The following is a 15,143-nucleotide window of genomic DNA, read 5'->3' on the forward strand; positions in this document are numbered from 1 at the left end:
TTGTACATTTGAAACACAAGTTTCTGCATGGATCCTGGCAGACTTTTCAGTATTTATTTATACTGACATTTTTTAGCAGAGTTCGTGGAAAGATGCGTTTCTGGGGCAAGACCAAGCAGAGTGATAAGAAGACTTCCAAAGAGAAGTTGATTTGTGGGTCTGAATCTGTGGAAGGAGACTATGGAGACACTGGGCCATTGCTGAGAGAAGGTCTTCAAGATCAGTTTCATGTTTTGTTTTGTCTTGTTTTTCAGTATAGAATCAATTTTGAGGTGGTGTCAATGTCCCTAATGGAGCTTCTGGTTCATTTATCAGGTGAAGAAAACCTGTCACCTCGCTGCAGCCCTGACCCGACGTGGGATCGAGGGTTCAGAGACTTGAAAGAGAATAAGGAACCGTCTCCCAAGGTGAAGCGACGGCGCAGTGTAAAGATCAGCAATGTGACCGCCGAACCTATTCAGTGGCCAAGTGATGGCCTGCAGATCCTCACTTGCACCCATGACTACAAAAGCATGAATGACTTTCTCAGGAAGAAGGTCAGTCTTTAAATTGGCATGTACTCCAGTATTTGGTTTGATACACAATCATGTAAAGTTGTTGTTGTGGTACGCCGCATGAAATACTTTTCATAAAATTGTCAAGGATAAGAATTAGAATTATTATGAGATTAAAGCCAATGTGACCATCAGTCACATGTTGATACTTCTTTTAAATGCCAATGCATGTATCGAGACAAAATACTTGCAACAAGACATTCTTTAGAGCTTCATTGAGCTTACCTGTGATTTTTTGTTCCAGATCAACGACCTAGACACAGAGGACAGCAAGAAGGACACCATGGTGGATGTCGTATTCAAAAAAGCTCTGAAGGAATTTCGTTTGAATATCTACAATTCCTATTCCACAGCCCTTGCGGTATGCAATGTTACCGGAATCACAGTGCAATTCAATCTGCTTTGGCTGGATACGTGTTCCCACAGTAGCTTGATCAATTCTATGCTCATCTTCCGCCAGATGGATGACGGTAAGAGCATCCGCTACAAAGACCTCTACGCTCTGTTTGAGCAAATCTTGGAAAAGACCATGCGGCAGGAGCAAAGGGACTGGAGAGAGTCTCCTGTCAAAGTTTGGGTTAACACCTTTAAAGTCTTCCTCGATGAGTTTATGACCGAGTTTAAACCTCTGGACAGCACACAAACTAAGGTAATGCGATCTCAAACTTTTGAAGGATATTCAGAGTGATTTTCAACTCATAAATTACAGCTATAAAATGTGGATCAGATGTGAAAGAAACCAGCTCATGTTTGTGATGTCTGTTTGTTTTACAGCAACCTAAACCTGAACGCAAAAAACGGAGGAAGAAAGATGCAGACGTTGTAGGTTTCTTCACTGACATAATCATCATTATGTAATATTCATCTTAACATCTAAAGGAAGATTACTTACCTTTACGTTGTGAATAATATGATAATTACTGGGTTGTAGTTTGCAGTGGTAGTGAACTCATAACGAGAGCTGCATCTTATATTTTACCTGCGTTGTATGAGAGGGTCAGAAATATTTGCAACAGCACTTAGTAAGATGCCGGTAGTAACATTTTTTGTGTAATGGTTTATGCTGTACACCAGTGCAAAACGACAACCATGGTTGTAGACATATGACATAATTTAACATGATAATACCTTAACCATAATCTGTCATTGTGTAAATAATCATTATTTGATATGTCATATATTTGAGTTTATATAGTGTAAGTGGCCATCATTTTCGAGCTGTGTTTAATGTACAGTATTTGAAGCGTGAAAACATTTGACATTATTCTTACAAGAACGAGATTTTTGTCAGTTGGATTTTTGTAAATGTATCCAAAGAATTTGCAAGGCCAACGGGGTCTCCTTATAAAACATCGTGATAGCTCATCCAGACATGCCGGCATGGATCCCGCATTGTGTACTGGGAGCATAAACTGTTACCTGTTGGTAGCATCCACTTTTCCAAAATGTTTTGTTATGCTGAAGAGTGAAGGCAAACACTGATTGAATAATTCATCAAGAGGCGTATCCAGACTTTTACACTCAACGTCGATATCATATACTGTGCAATGTAGTTAAACCTAAAGGCGTTTGTTCCACTTTCGTATACAGGTGGAGGAGCATAATGGCCACATCTTCAAGTCCACCCAATATAGCATCCCCACGTACTGTGAATTCTGCTCATCGCTCATCTGGATGATGGATCGCGCCTGTGTTTGCAAACGTGAGTATGCTTGCACACTACACAATGGATTTTTCAGGAAATTATTTTGTGAAAAGAGTTGAATCTCTATTTCATAATTTCTGAAAATAAAAAAGCACCGAACGGTTTATCTTACGAAAGAACTTCATTCGCAGTTCTATTAGGTTTGTAATTTAACAGAAAACTAAAAAACACTTGCCTTAACTGCTAACAGGGTTGCGGTTTAACGGATCATGTGATAAAACCGCGCAACGGATTCCTCATGACTTAAAATAACACTTTAGTTGATTAGTCTTAGATAATATGTTTGTGTTTATTAATGCAGCTACTCTTACGGCCCTATAGAGTTTCTCATGATCTCACGCGACCGTGCACCATAAGACGCAAATATACAGTGTCTGAGTGAGTCAGGCTTTTTAAAGTCACATCCCGTCCGCTTTCCCTCCTGCGTCCTAATCGGATTGTCTTCAACTGGACTCATGGGGTTTGTGGCTCTGTGACTCCAAAAATTTCTTTTCACAAGTTGTCCTTTCTTCGCTCAGTAGATTCTTCTCTTGCACGCCAATGCTGCTCTGCCGTTCTCATCTCATGAATCATTTTTGTCTTTGACCGGACTTTCTGAAAGATGAGGCGGCACTGCCTTTCTGTGGATATTGAGACTAGTGTGCTTGATTTTTCTGGCTGTGTTTACCCAGTGTGCCGTTACGCCTGCCACAGAAAGTGCTGCCAAAAGACAACCAGCAAATGCAGTAAAAAGGTGAGTCAGCCGCGAACAAGTCCAACGACTTGATTTGTGTTATTGGAGCCTGGACGCAGTAATTCATGCCTTAATACCGTATTCTCATAAGAGATCCCTTCTTTAATCCAGTACTTTTTGATTGCAATATTAGCAAGCAATCTGTGTGCCATCTTTCCCATGGTATTGATGTCTGCACGTGTACATATAATTGTTTGAGCGACATTTTTGTCTCTTTGAGCAGTTCGATCCCGAGCTTTCCCCGAGACAATTTGGTGTCGAAGTATCACGCCTGACCAATGATGAGCGAACGGTGCCACTTGTGGTGGAGAAACTTATCAACTACATCGAGATGCACGGCCTCTACACTGAGGGAATCTATCGAAAATCGGGCTCCACCAATAAAATTAGAGAACTGAAGCAGGGACTTGACACAGGTAACTTTTTTTCGTGACCAGTTAACAGTTGTTTATAAATGGATATCAACACCAAAGATTTGGCTGCTGATTCACGTTCAACTTTGTTTTGCCTCTCTGTACTGTGACCGTGTTGCCGCAGATGTGGAGAGCATGAATCTGGACGACTACAACATCCACGTCATTGCTAGCGTCTTCAAGCAGTGGTTGCGAGACCTGCCGAGTCCTCTGATGACGTTTGAGCTGTATGAGGAGTTTATACGTGCGATGGGTAAGTCATCAGCATGTATGTGTTAAAATAATAAATGAAATAAAATAATCTTCTAAAATAAAAATGGTGGTCCTTTCTCAGGTTTGCAGGATCGAAAAGAAATGATAAGAGGAGTGTATTCAGTTGTTGACCAGCTAAGCAGAACCTACCTGAACACACTGGAACGGCTCATATTTCATCTTGTCAGGTAAATACAGGTGATTCCAGAATTTGTAAATGAAATCACGATGGAGTATTCAGACGCTGTATTCATCCCTTCAGGATTGCGTTGCAAGAGGAGACAAACCGTATGTCAGCCAATGCTTTGGCCATAGTTTTTGCTCCTTGTATCCTGCGCTGTCCAGACACTATTGATCCACTTCAAAGTGTCCAAGACATCAGCAAGACCACAGCGTAAGCAACCTCTACCTGGAGTCAAGTGAAAATACAAGGCTAAAATAGTGTGTACTATTCTTGTGGTCAGGAAATGCTAGTAGTCCTAATGAAGTGTATTTTTACTCCTCCGTAGGTGTGTCGAACTTGTCATTTGTGAACAGATGACAAAGTACAAAGTGCGAATGAAGGACATCAATACCCTGGAGTTCGCTGAAAATAAGGCCAAATGCAGGCTGACTTTCATCCGAAGATCAATGGTATGATTAAACTCTTTTGGAAAAAGCTTAGCAACTTGCACATTATTTCTGCTCTGTGCAGTTTCGTCCTTTTCTAATCCTCCTAATCATGTCCCTTAATTTGAACAATAACATTTACTCAGAGCTGTTCTATGAAGTGCCTTATAATAGTACAAGTGATTCTAATAATAAATTTGTTTCATAATAAACTTTACATCCTCCCAAAAAAATCTCAGAAGTGCTAACGTAATACGGTACAAGTGAATATGAACTTCATGTTTGAAACTTGCGAAAGGTTTAGGGAAATCTACGCCCTCGATCCACAGTCATGCTGAATAAAGATTTAGGATAAACTTTAACAAAGAAGCAAGCCGGTCCCTCTCATCCTACGTTATGACTTGATAAACCTTTAAAAGGTTAACGTTCTCAAATCAATTTGAATACTTTAAACCAAAATTATGTGATTTTTTTCCTTTGTTTTTTCTTAGGTTATAGCTGTTTACTATTTTTATCTTATACAATAAGAATTATTTAAACAAAATAGCTGCATTCAACTGACCTTTTGGAAGGCGTGTCAGTAAAAACTTTCTAATTTTCTCATTTCATTTTTATTTCTATATTTTACAGTCCCATGCCCCTAAAAAGGTAAAGTATATGTTTATCAGTGGTGTATCTGTCATCCTTTACTGGCTTGTGGTTTGTCAGTGTTGTTTTTGTGCTCGGCTTCATTTCCAATGGTTCCTATCCAAGGGATTGGGCTGTCTGTGACAGCACTATTTCATTATGTGGTACGCAACAACTTCTAATGCATGACAAAAATCTGGACTTAATGTGAAGACAGCCTTTCAGTCGTGTTCCAGTTATAACACAAGCTTTGTGCGGATCTCCTCAAATTAAACAAATGTTTGCTATTATTACTGAAAAAATATGACTGCAGTAAAGCATTTTACACAAGATTATTTAAAGAGGTAAAACTTCGTGCCGATAAGAGTATACCAAAGTTATGATTGAGTCTGATGTCTTTTAAAAAAGAATATAATGAGAATAAATGTAGACCTTTTTTTGTTGCTTGTTAACTACCATATAGACTTCACGACTTCAGACAATTTTTGGAGGTTTAGAATCAAAACTGCAATGGCGGGCATGGATTTGCATTATTATTCATTATTGAAAATCGTAAAATTCTGCACTTGTTGTCATCATAGTGTAAAATAGCACAAAAGATACATGTGCACGTCAGAAAGTGAGAATAACTTAGGAAATATTTTATTACATTAGTCGTCTATCTATACTACACAATGTAGTTTCACTGAACATTTTTATGATTATAGCTTGCAACTAACAAGTACCCCAAATTCCACAGCTTAAGAAAATTTAATAGTCAATAGGAAACAAAATCAAAATGATTTTTATTAGTGTAGCTAGGAATATGGTGTATTAATTAAATCTACTCTGTACATTCCGAGCCATGGGTGTTAAGTATTTGTCAACTTCTGAAATAAAAACTTTTCTATGATGCCCTAATTTATTGAGATGCACCTGCACATTTTACCGTGTAAAAAAGTTCCCCACAGACTGATGAATTTACATTCTGTTTGGGTGCTAAAGTGCACTACCCGGGGACTTCCGTTGGCTCCTACATAACTTCCACCCTGCTCTCATCCCAACAGGGAAAAGGTCACTTTCGGCGTCAAAGCTTACACTCGCCTTCGCCTCCTGCGAGCCCGCGACTTCAGTCTTTGACGGACGCCGCTAAAGAGGAGAGCGAGGGAGACGAGGGAGCTGAGTCTTTGGTCAAAATCTCCGAGCATCAGCAAGCAGCAATGGAGCAGGAGGAGAGAGTGCTGACGGAGCAAATTGAGAACCTGCAAAAAGAGAAGTAAATGCTGCCACTGCACATAATTGGCGAGTACCTAATGATGCGTGCTCAGCTCACATGCTAATGTGACTGTGCTTGCTCCCATAGAGAGGAACTGACTTTCGAGATGCTGATTCTGGAGCCACGAGCATCGGATGATGAGACTCTGGAGTCTGAGGCCTCGATCGGTACAGCTGACAGCTCTGAAAACCTGCACGTGGACTCTGAAGTCATTTCAGACCTTTCTGGTATGGCACTGCATAAAAACTGCAAATATATCTATCCTGCTCAAAATAAGCCTTATGTGTCAAAAAATAAAAATCTAAAAAGATGATAAATGAATTATCCATATCTTTCAGAGAGAGGTTCAGTTTTGACTTCCCCTTGGTCTCGGAGGTCTGATGGAAAGAGCCCACGACATCGCATTCTGAGACGGCAACCCGACTCCTTCGATTCAGTGGATTCTTCCTCTAGTTTTTCCCCCTACTCTCCCTCAGCACACTTCCAGCTGTCGCCTTCCCCCATCTCTAATACCAGCCGTGGTTTTCGGTTCCACTCCACTTCCAAGTCTGCTTCTTCAAGCTCAGGCGCATCGCAGGCCCAGAATACACCTCAAGCTTCCCGCTTTGACAGTTTCAACTACAGTCCTACAGCAGAGCTGGAGAGTGTGTTTGATGAAAGACCACAGTTTACCAGCCGTGGCACCTTCAATCCAGAGAAAGGCAAACAGAAACTTAGGGGGGCCAAACATGTATCCCAGAGACATACCAGAGAAAGCGGTGGTCACAGCAGGGAGCCACCCGACATACAGCAGCAGCTGCTGTTGTACGGCAGTAATGAATTTATGGTCTGAACGACCTAATGAGGACATGCCCTGGAAGCATGATTACTTTACGACCTTTAAAACCTGTCAAAGAATTGTACCCAAGTGCCATGTATAGTGTTTCCACCACCATGTTGGGACCAATGTAAAGGTACAAGATGGTCAGCGGAAGAAGCTCCACTTCTGTGGCCAAAGCAGCCACCCAAGCTCTCCCAACAGTGCCTTGGCAGCTCCACACTTGGCACCAAGAAGAGACATGGTGGTCTGGAGGACAGAGTAAAGGGAATGTTTGAAAATATCAAAGAGCACAGCATCAATCAATATTCCAAGGCTGGAAAGCTGAAGCATTGTGCTACAAAAAGTAAATATTACATCACGGATAGCTGATGTTGCATTGAACCTCTATCTCACAATTATTAGCTGCTCTGAGTTTACAGTTCATTACAATCAATGTATGCAGCGGTTGCTTGATTACAAAATGTATTTTGCCCATGTGTTTAATGAATTTTAATGTCACAAATTCTTATTAACCTATACAAATATAAATACTGTACAAAGCCGGAACACCAGCTTATGCTGGGTAGTTGAAGTCAAATATTTATCTTCTTTTTCTCTCTCTTTTTTTTTGAGGGTGTGGGAGCTATTTTGGTCATAACTTACAAAATTGGGCAATGGGGGGGCTATAAATTTGTGTTCATGTGCCAAGTGCTCATGAGAGACTATACTGATTGTACATGCTACTTTTCCACACAAGGGAGATACCACCATCGAAGGGACCAAGATAGCTGGTGTGTAAATTCCTGCCGAGGGGACCCTTTACGTTTTGAACAATGTCAGATGTGTATAGAATACTTGCATTTAACTATTTAACAGCCATAAAGCAACTGTAAAGTACAGTCCATATGTACAATGTAGTGAACAAAAATGTCATCTATCATGACATCCTAGTATCAAACCTCCCCTGACTGTTTGCTCAATAGCAACCAAAAAATTACATAAAACCACTGTTGTCGTCTGTCTTGCTTTCTGTGTCTGTCATTCGTAGCCTAGAAGTGCCACTTGATTTCAAGAAAGTGTTACATAGGAAAAGAGCAAGGTCTTTGTGTTAAAGAACAACTTGACAACGTGCCATCCATATAATGTGATTTTAATCCAAAAACAATGAATTTATTAATCTTGGATTGCTGAGTTTTGTAAAATTATGCATCTGATGTGTAATTCGAGTTTAAATTATATGTCAAAGCACGTTTTATTTCTGACAGAGGCATCTTGAGGTCAAATAGTATGATTTTAAAAAAATGATTTAAAAAGGGAGTGTTATGTTGAAGTGATCGGTGTGGGGAAAACCTTTTTTTTTTTTTAAAACAACAGGGAATAAAAGAGTGACAGTTTTTTTTAAGGGTTTGCTACATCAAAGCCATGCTGTTTATTACGTTAATGTTTGATATAGTCATTTATGTTCTTTTTACAGCCAAACAAATTTAGAGGGGCGCAGTGACGGTATGTGAGTGGTGAAAACTAAGGTTGCGTTGCGTTAAAACATGCGCTCCTCCAAAAGATAACCTCTTACCCCGATTCGGTCGCGTAAAATCGATGAAAAGTGACGCGTCTGTCCTGCTGTGACGCGTCTACCTGTGAATGGCGCATGCGCAGTACGCCGCCGCGGCGCCATCGGGAGTAGCTGTAGCCAGGGTGAAACAAGGCGCCTGGTTTTCGCGAAGAAAAACCCAACGCCACAATGTCGGGATTTGACAGCAACCCATTCGCTGACCCGGTGGACGTAAATCCTTTCCAGGTGAGACTTTACTTTGCTCACTTTTTAAGGGAAGAAGGACTTTTGTCCTTATTTTGGGGCTTATGGCGCTTCACTAAAGAAACCTGTTTGGTCGGTTGTTGGGTTTGGCCTCAACATTAACTACCGGAACAAGCATCACTTTTAAGTAAATATAAATATGAAATGTTGTCCTAATATATGCTGTTTATAAGGAAAATAACTAATTAAAATATTGATTATGACTTATAACCTGAACAGGTAAGTGTTGCAACAGGTGCATGTTGGTAATCAGCCAATTGTATGGCTCCACAACGCCATTTATAAACCATTTTAAAAACTCCAAATTACTGAATTAAATCCTTCTCTATGTGAGGAACATTGTTGCGTTTTGTGGGATTGGGTCAACATAGTTTCTGGCCGTTCTTTCTTGTCAGTAATGTTAAATTTGAGCAGCGTACATGTGGTTTGCTTAAGAGAGGCGTTTGTTTATCCTCGAAACGTTTTAACAAAGACTTGAAGGCTCCAGAGTCATGAGTCGCTTAGTAGTTAAAATGTGACCTTCCAATGTTCTTCTGACCTCTGAACCCATAGTATTGCTCCACCTAACTTCTTTTCTAGGATGCTTCTGTCACTCGGGCCACTCGAGGCGGCGTTGATGGCATTCGGGACTACAACCCATTCTCCACTGAATTGGTGAGCCATTTGTCTTTTGATGTGTAGGCCAGTTATTCAAACCTTAATTCTTTACTACACACATTTGGGAAAAAAAATATCTACATTTTATTATGTTCCCCAGAAGGACCGCAGTGACACAACCGTACCCATTTCAGCTATTTCATCTCAACCTGCTATACTGCAAACTTCTGTGGAGCAGAGTTCACAAGTGAGACACACAATCTTATGGAAATGAAATAAAGAGATGCATAATTAGATTAAAGCTATATTTTACACCTGTGGGTTACTATGCTTTGGCTTCTAACACCAATTCTGAAGCTGAGCATGTCACATTGTTTTTTGTTTTCTTTTTTTGCCATTTAGAAACAAATGGATGATCATCATTCCATTTTTTTTGTGAACTTGTACTCATTAAGATCGTGGTTGCGCTCAAGCTGATCCCAACTGAGGCGAGTTGGACCCTTGACATGTTGCTAGTCAATGACATCAACAACAATTGACCCTTACATTCACCTCTAGGGATCATTTTGAGTTGTCAGTTAACATAACATTCATGTTTTGGAATGCGTGATTAAAGCTCAAATACTAAGAGGGAAAACACAGAACTTGGGGAAAACATACACACTCCACACAGAAAGACTTGAGTTGAGATTCCAACATACAAAAGAATGGCTCAACTGTGTGGCTAACATGCTAAATGCGAGTCCACCAACTTTTTTATGCATATACTTTCTCTTTCACAATTATTGACTTTCTTAAATACCGAATATATGGTCTTGGAAGCACGAATGACTCTTCATAGGTTTCATTGCAAGGCTGTCTGAAGGAAATGTGTGTCTGACTGTATATAACCCAGCAACCTCCCTGTTCCATAACAGGCATCTGCTGCAGCAGCTGCAGGTCAAGCTAATTTGATCAAGCAGCAAGAAGAGCTGGAGAAGAAGGCAGCAGAGTTGGACAGAAAGGAGCAGGAACTTCAGAACCGAACAACCCAGAACACGGGCGGTAAGTTACTGCATTCTTTTAAATGGCAGCCTTGTGCGACTGTTCGGGGTAACACAATTTGTGATTGTAACCACCAGTCAATGAGAACAACTGGCCTCCCCTGCCCAAGTTTTTTCCTGTGAAGCCATGCTTTTACCAAGACTTTGACGCAGACATCCCAGAGGAATATCGCCGTATCTGCAGAAGAATGTACTACCTGTGGATGTGTGAGTGTCCTGGATCGCACCATATGATCATGGATTTAGATACGTTACTACTTCATAGATTTAGATACGTTACTACTTCATAGCACATCCACTGTCCTTTGAAATGTGCTGTAACTTTAGGACTCTGTTGCTAATACCAGGTAGACTTGCCACTCCTTACCCACAATGCTTCGCTGTTTACATCGCAAGTCTGCCTTGTCTCATGCTTTTCCCGCTGGTTGTAAGCCTAGACTAACGCACATGTGCACTACTTGTAATCCCGGTCATCTGTGATGTAAGCAGAAGCATTGTGCGTTATCCAATGTCATGGCTAACTCGTGTTAGCAACAGAGTCCAAAGGTTCAGGTGCATTTCACCAAATGTACTTAAAACGATGCAAACCTCCCTTTCATGGCAGCATCTAAGTGATAAGGATCTAAAAAGGAAGCACCTTGTGGCTTCTGTCTGATTTCTTTTGTCATGGGGTCAGTCATGTCCGGAAGCTAGCTAGCTATCTTAAGTGGGTTTTCTATGATTACTCCTCCCACATTCCAAAGACATGCTTGGTAAATTAATTGAACACGCTAAATTGTCCCAAGGTGTGATTGTCAGTGTGAATGGTTGTTTGTCAAAGTGTGCCCTTTGATTGGCTGACAACTAGTTCAGGATATACCCTGCTTACTCCCCAAAGACGGCTGGGAGAGGCTCCAGTACGCTCGCAACCCTCGTGAGGAGAAGCATCTTGGGTCATGGGTGGATGAATAATCTTAAATTAGTTTGGTTTTACGGGTGCATACCAATTATTGAGATCAAATTATGCATACTTGTAGAGCAAACCAAATGTTTTAGATAAATGTTGAATACAAACAATATATAAGAAAAAAACAATCCAATTGTTTATTTTAGTTTTAGTATTTACTCCTCCTCGGCTCTTCACTAACTTGCATTAATAGCTCTTTTGCAGGTGGTCGCATTTGGTCACACCATTTTTGGTTGCGGTACATCAATTGGCATACTACAGTTTTGTGTGATGTCAACACTAAATCGCGACTGCTGGCGATTAGTCGACTAGCAAAATAATCGTTTGTGGCAGCCCTGCTGTCCACATCATTTTTTGCCGAAAGCAATTGTTGCTGCCTTGCCAATGTCATCATGCATCTATAAACACAATATGTGTACCGTCCGCATATACTGGTGAGCGAACATGGAAGTAGTTTTCTAGTGTATCTTGGTGAGTGCTGTGCTCTTGTTTTCCCATGAGCCCCGGTACGTAGGTTTGTGCTAGCCTGTTATTTTGGCTAGCGTGCTGCTTATGCTATTGAACCTCATATGATGGTGCTTTGTTTGTTGAATAATTTAACTACCAATTATAGTCAATTATGTAACCTGAGTTCACAGTTGTAGACAGTGCATGTGAGACAATGTGTTGTTGCTTTATGGTCCTCCCCATTTTTACTCCAGTGCAGCCAACTTGTTAGATTCATATGTAATTACAATCCTAATATTTCACAGATTTTTGCTATTTGCAGCTGGTCCCTATTTCCCACGAATAGCGGGATAGATTCACTATCGATGCCATGGTACAAGGTACATGCTGACAAAACGTATGTGCAGTCCACAGTGCCACGCTGTTCCTCAACGTACTGGCCTGCCTGGCCTACTTCACAGTGGACTCTCAGTATGGTGTCGACTTTGGTCTGTCCATCCTCTGGTTCATCCTCTTCACCCCCGTCTCCTTCATCTGCTGGTACAGACCTGTGTACAGAGCCTTCAGGTACACTAGTGTGCTATGTTCCTGGTTTGTGTTTGTGGACCCAACGATTCATCAAGATTTTTGAATGTGGCAATAATCATTATCTGTAACTACCTACTTAATGTCAAATTCATGTGAATGTATCAAAGATATAATTGCTGTAACTTCCATTGATGACCCAAGTCGTTCTTTTTTTTTTCCAGGTCTGACAGTTCCTTCAGCTTCTTTTTCTTCTTCTTTGTCTTTTTCTTCCAAGTGGCCGTGTACATCATCCAAACTGTGGGGATCCCCAAGTGGGGCAACAGGTGAGTTGTACACTTGCGTTATAATCTGCATGTCGAGTGCATGGGTGTGTAGCATTGGCGCAGCAGCATGCGACCACAACATGGATGGAGTCGTGTGTGCTTGTCCTACTTGAGCTTCTGTTTTGCGTCTCTTTGACAGATCGCTGTTTTCTTCTTTAAGGGGTTCTATGCTTTGTAAGTGTGTGGTTCTTTTCTCTTTGCATTTCCTCTGGATACTCTTGAAATATATCCATTGACCTTTTTTCTCCATTAATCGCCGGTGAAGATTTAGTGCGTGTAGCTATATTCATTAATTGTGTACTGACATACAGTGCTTCCTGTTTGTTTATAATGTGTTTATATGTGTCTATCTTTGACAGTGGCTGGATTGCGTCCATCAGCGTGATCAACACAAACTTGGCCGTGGCCGTGGTCATGATGGTGGTGGCAGGCTTTTTCACTGTAAACGCCGTCCTGGCCGTCATGCTACTGAAAATGGTATTTCAAACTGAGCTTTTTACAACTTTGCAAAAGAAATGAATAATTTAGCGGACCACCTAAAAGTTACCGTGTGAGAATCATTTGGTTCTTTGTCAGTGAGTCATAAAAGATCGATTGTCATCACTTTACCAATACAGTACTTATTCATCTTTACCCAAAAAAGTATAGCAGTTCATTATGAAATCGCTGTTAAACAATTAGAAATGACTTGTGATTATTATCCATAAAGGTCCACTCCAAGTACAGACGTACAGGAGCCAGCTTCACCAAGGCTCAGCAGGAGTTCTCCAGTGGCGTCCTGACCAGCAGAACCTTCCAGTCTGCTGCGACGACGGCTGCTCAGGGAGCCTTTAGCAGGAACTGAAGCATTAGACCTTGCCCTTTTTCCATTTTCTCTTACACTAGTCATATCCCTGGGGCGCATATCATAATAATTGGGGATAAAAAGTATCTTGACCACCATCATGCCGCCACATGGTTGTGGTTTGTGTTAAGGGCAAAATACTGGGAGCGTGGTCGTATGCTGTGTATACAAAAATGTACAAGTCAAGCCATCGGTCTTAACTGTGTATGAATTTCACATATTTTGAAATGTACTGTGCCGTGAGTACCCTCATCACTACATTTGTAGCTGATCTCAAACTAACGAAGCTGAATTGGAGGCAAGAAGGCGGGGCAAATTACCTATCACCACAAAAAAAAAAAAATAGCATGTGGCTGTTAGATAATGTCAAAGGGCTGCAAGTTTGTTACTTTTGAGAGCCCAGTCAAAGTAGTTTTGAGGTTGAGCTCCTGTCAATAGTAATGGATTCCAGGTCACTGTTTTTTTTTAATGATGAAGAAACACACATACCGCAGAGAGTAACAGTGAAAAAAGGCATGCTTGATGTGAAATTGTTCATTCTGGCCATGAGCAATGGACCCCTGATTAAGAACAGGTTAGCAGTCGATAATGTTGTGGTCCAAACCTGTGAACACAAAAAGATGTCTAAGGTCAATTATTTTCAGTCTCACATGCATGCACAGCCTCACAAATACTGTATCTCAAGGTAAAGGTTACTTGTTACCGTGGCCTTCTTTTGTATATTTTCTTGTGTATACTTCTGATAAGTAATGACGGGTAGGGCACAAAGGAGTTTTTTTTTTTTGCTTACTTGCTCAAATGAAGGGAAAAGTCACTGTTCACAAGCCAACATTAAGTTGTGCCTAAAGCAGCTGATTGTATTTTAGACATTTTGATTTGTAAAGAACTCCATGCTTGTTTGGAGCCCTAAAAGGTGTGGGTCGGTTTTATTTATTAATTGTTGCTGAGAGAATGTAAACCATAAGTAGATTAATGAGCAAAAGAACACAATATTTATGTGTCCATTTTGTACATGCTAATTGTATTCCAGATGACACCTGTGTGAACCTCAATCAATGTTGATAGTCAATTCAGTCTGTCAGTTGTTAGCTTGTCTTTCATAGTCAATGTTTTTTTAATCATTGTAGTTATTACTTTTGTGCACCCCCATTTAGTTCACCATTTTATCAAAATTGACATTCTTAAGTCTGCTGTCTGTCACTGGTTTGGCCTGACATTCCACTATTTCCTGTTCTATTAAGTCAGCTAAACAAATGTAGAATCTTTAGTTGGAGTTGATAACCACTTTCAAACGTACAAATAGTCCCAACCTCTGTTGAAAACGTGAAATGTGAAGGATGCCCAAATATATTTAAACTTTTCCTCCCAACGAGTAGAAAAGTTATATTTGTGAGGGTAAAGAAACTTACTATGCAAAGAAAACTCTACAAGGGCCACAGAATGCATTTTAACTTGACCTCAATCTTCTCTCTTAAGGCACTGTATTACAAATAGATTTTGTTGTGTGTCCGTACCATGGGCAGTTTCCTTAGATTTTCTTTTTTTTGTGGTCATACCACTTCTTTTTCTCTTGTATTCAGAAATGATTTGTTCTTTTAAATACATGTATTAAGGTATGTTGTATGTATAGACAGGTAAACTGTTTTGATGTA

At 40.5% G+C, this 15,143-nt stretch overlaps 2 protein-coding genes across 12 annotated transcripts in view; both read left to right on the forward strand.

Annotated features, from left to right (window-relative positions):
* myo9aa (myosin IXAa) overlaps positions 1–7,967 on the forward strand; it is an 84,170-nt gene extending 76,203 nt beyond the window's left edge. For 5 of the 10 annotated variants that reach the window (XM_088295525.1, XM_088295530.1, XM_088295532.1 and 2 more), the window contains 16 exons: positions 77–210; positions 316–536; positions 799–915; positions 1,015–1,203; positions 1,329–1,376; positions 2,145–2,256; positions 2,931–2,992; positions 3,216–3,408; positions 3,530–3,658; positions 3,740–3,845; positions 3,920–4,051; positions 4,167–4,290; positions 4,897–4,914; positions 5,940–6,148; positions 6,236–6,375; positions 6,487–7,967. In XM_088295525.1, coding sequence (XP_088151651.1) covers positions 77–210; positions 316–536; positions 799–915; positions 1,015–1,203; positions 1,329–1,376; positions 2,145–2,256; positions 2,931–2,992; positions 3,216–3,408; positions 3,530–3,658; positions 3,740–3,845; positions 3,920–4,051; positions 4,167–4,290; positions 4,897–4,914; positions 5,940–6,148; positions 6,236–6,375; positions 6,487–6,980 — 2,428 coding nt within the window. In that variant the 3' untranslated portion in view covers positions 6,981–7,967. The remainder of the gene's footprint in view (positions 1–76; positions 211–315; positions 537–798; positions 916–1,014; positions 1,204–1,328; positions 1,377–2,144; positions 2,257–2,930; positions 2,993–3,215; positions 3,409–3,529; positions 3,659–3,739; positions 3,846–3,919; positions 4,052–4,166; positions 4,291–4,896; positions 4,915–5,939; positions 6,149–6,235; positions 6,376–6,486) is intronic. The other 5 variants (XM_088295526.1, XM_088295534.1, XM_088295527.1 and 2 more) reach the window with 3 other exon arrangements.
* Positions 7,968–8,591: 624 nt separating this feature from the next.
* Positions 8,592–13,952, forward strand: scamp2l (secretory carrier membrane protein 2, like). Of its 2 annotated transcripts, none has more exons than XM_088295934.1 (9): positions 8,592–8,745; positions 9,343–9,417; positions 9,521–9,607; positions 10,278–10,404; positions 10,482–10,610; positions 12,204–12,363; positions 12,546–12,647; positions 13,007–13,124; positions 13,357–13,952. In XM_088295934.1, exons 1-9 carry the CDS (start codon positions 8,689–8,691, stop codon positions 13,489–13,491), a joined length of 990 nt encoding a protein of 329 aa, XP_088152060.1. In that variant the 5' UTR covers positions 8,592–8,688; the 3' UTR covers positions 13,492–13,952. The 2 variants fall into 2 exon arrangements, with proteins under 2 accessions (XP_088152060.1, XP_088152061.1); XM_088295935.1 differs by having other exon boundaries at positions 9,524–9,607.
* Positions 13,953–15,143: the final 1,191 nt, after the last annotated feature.

This window comes from Idiotropiscis lumnitzeri, chromosome 5, assembly GCF_059441095.1.
Source record: "Idiotropiscis lumnitzeri isolate Australia: NSW breed Sydney's pygmy pipehorse chromosome 5, RoL_Ilum_1.0, whole genome shotgun sequence".
NCBI classification, from domain to species: Eukaryota; Metazoa; Chordata; class Actinopteri; order Syngnathiformes; family Syngnathidae; genus Idiotropiscis; species Idiotropiscis lumnitzeri.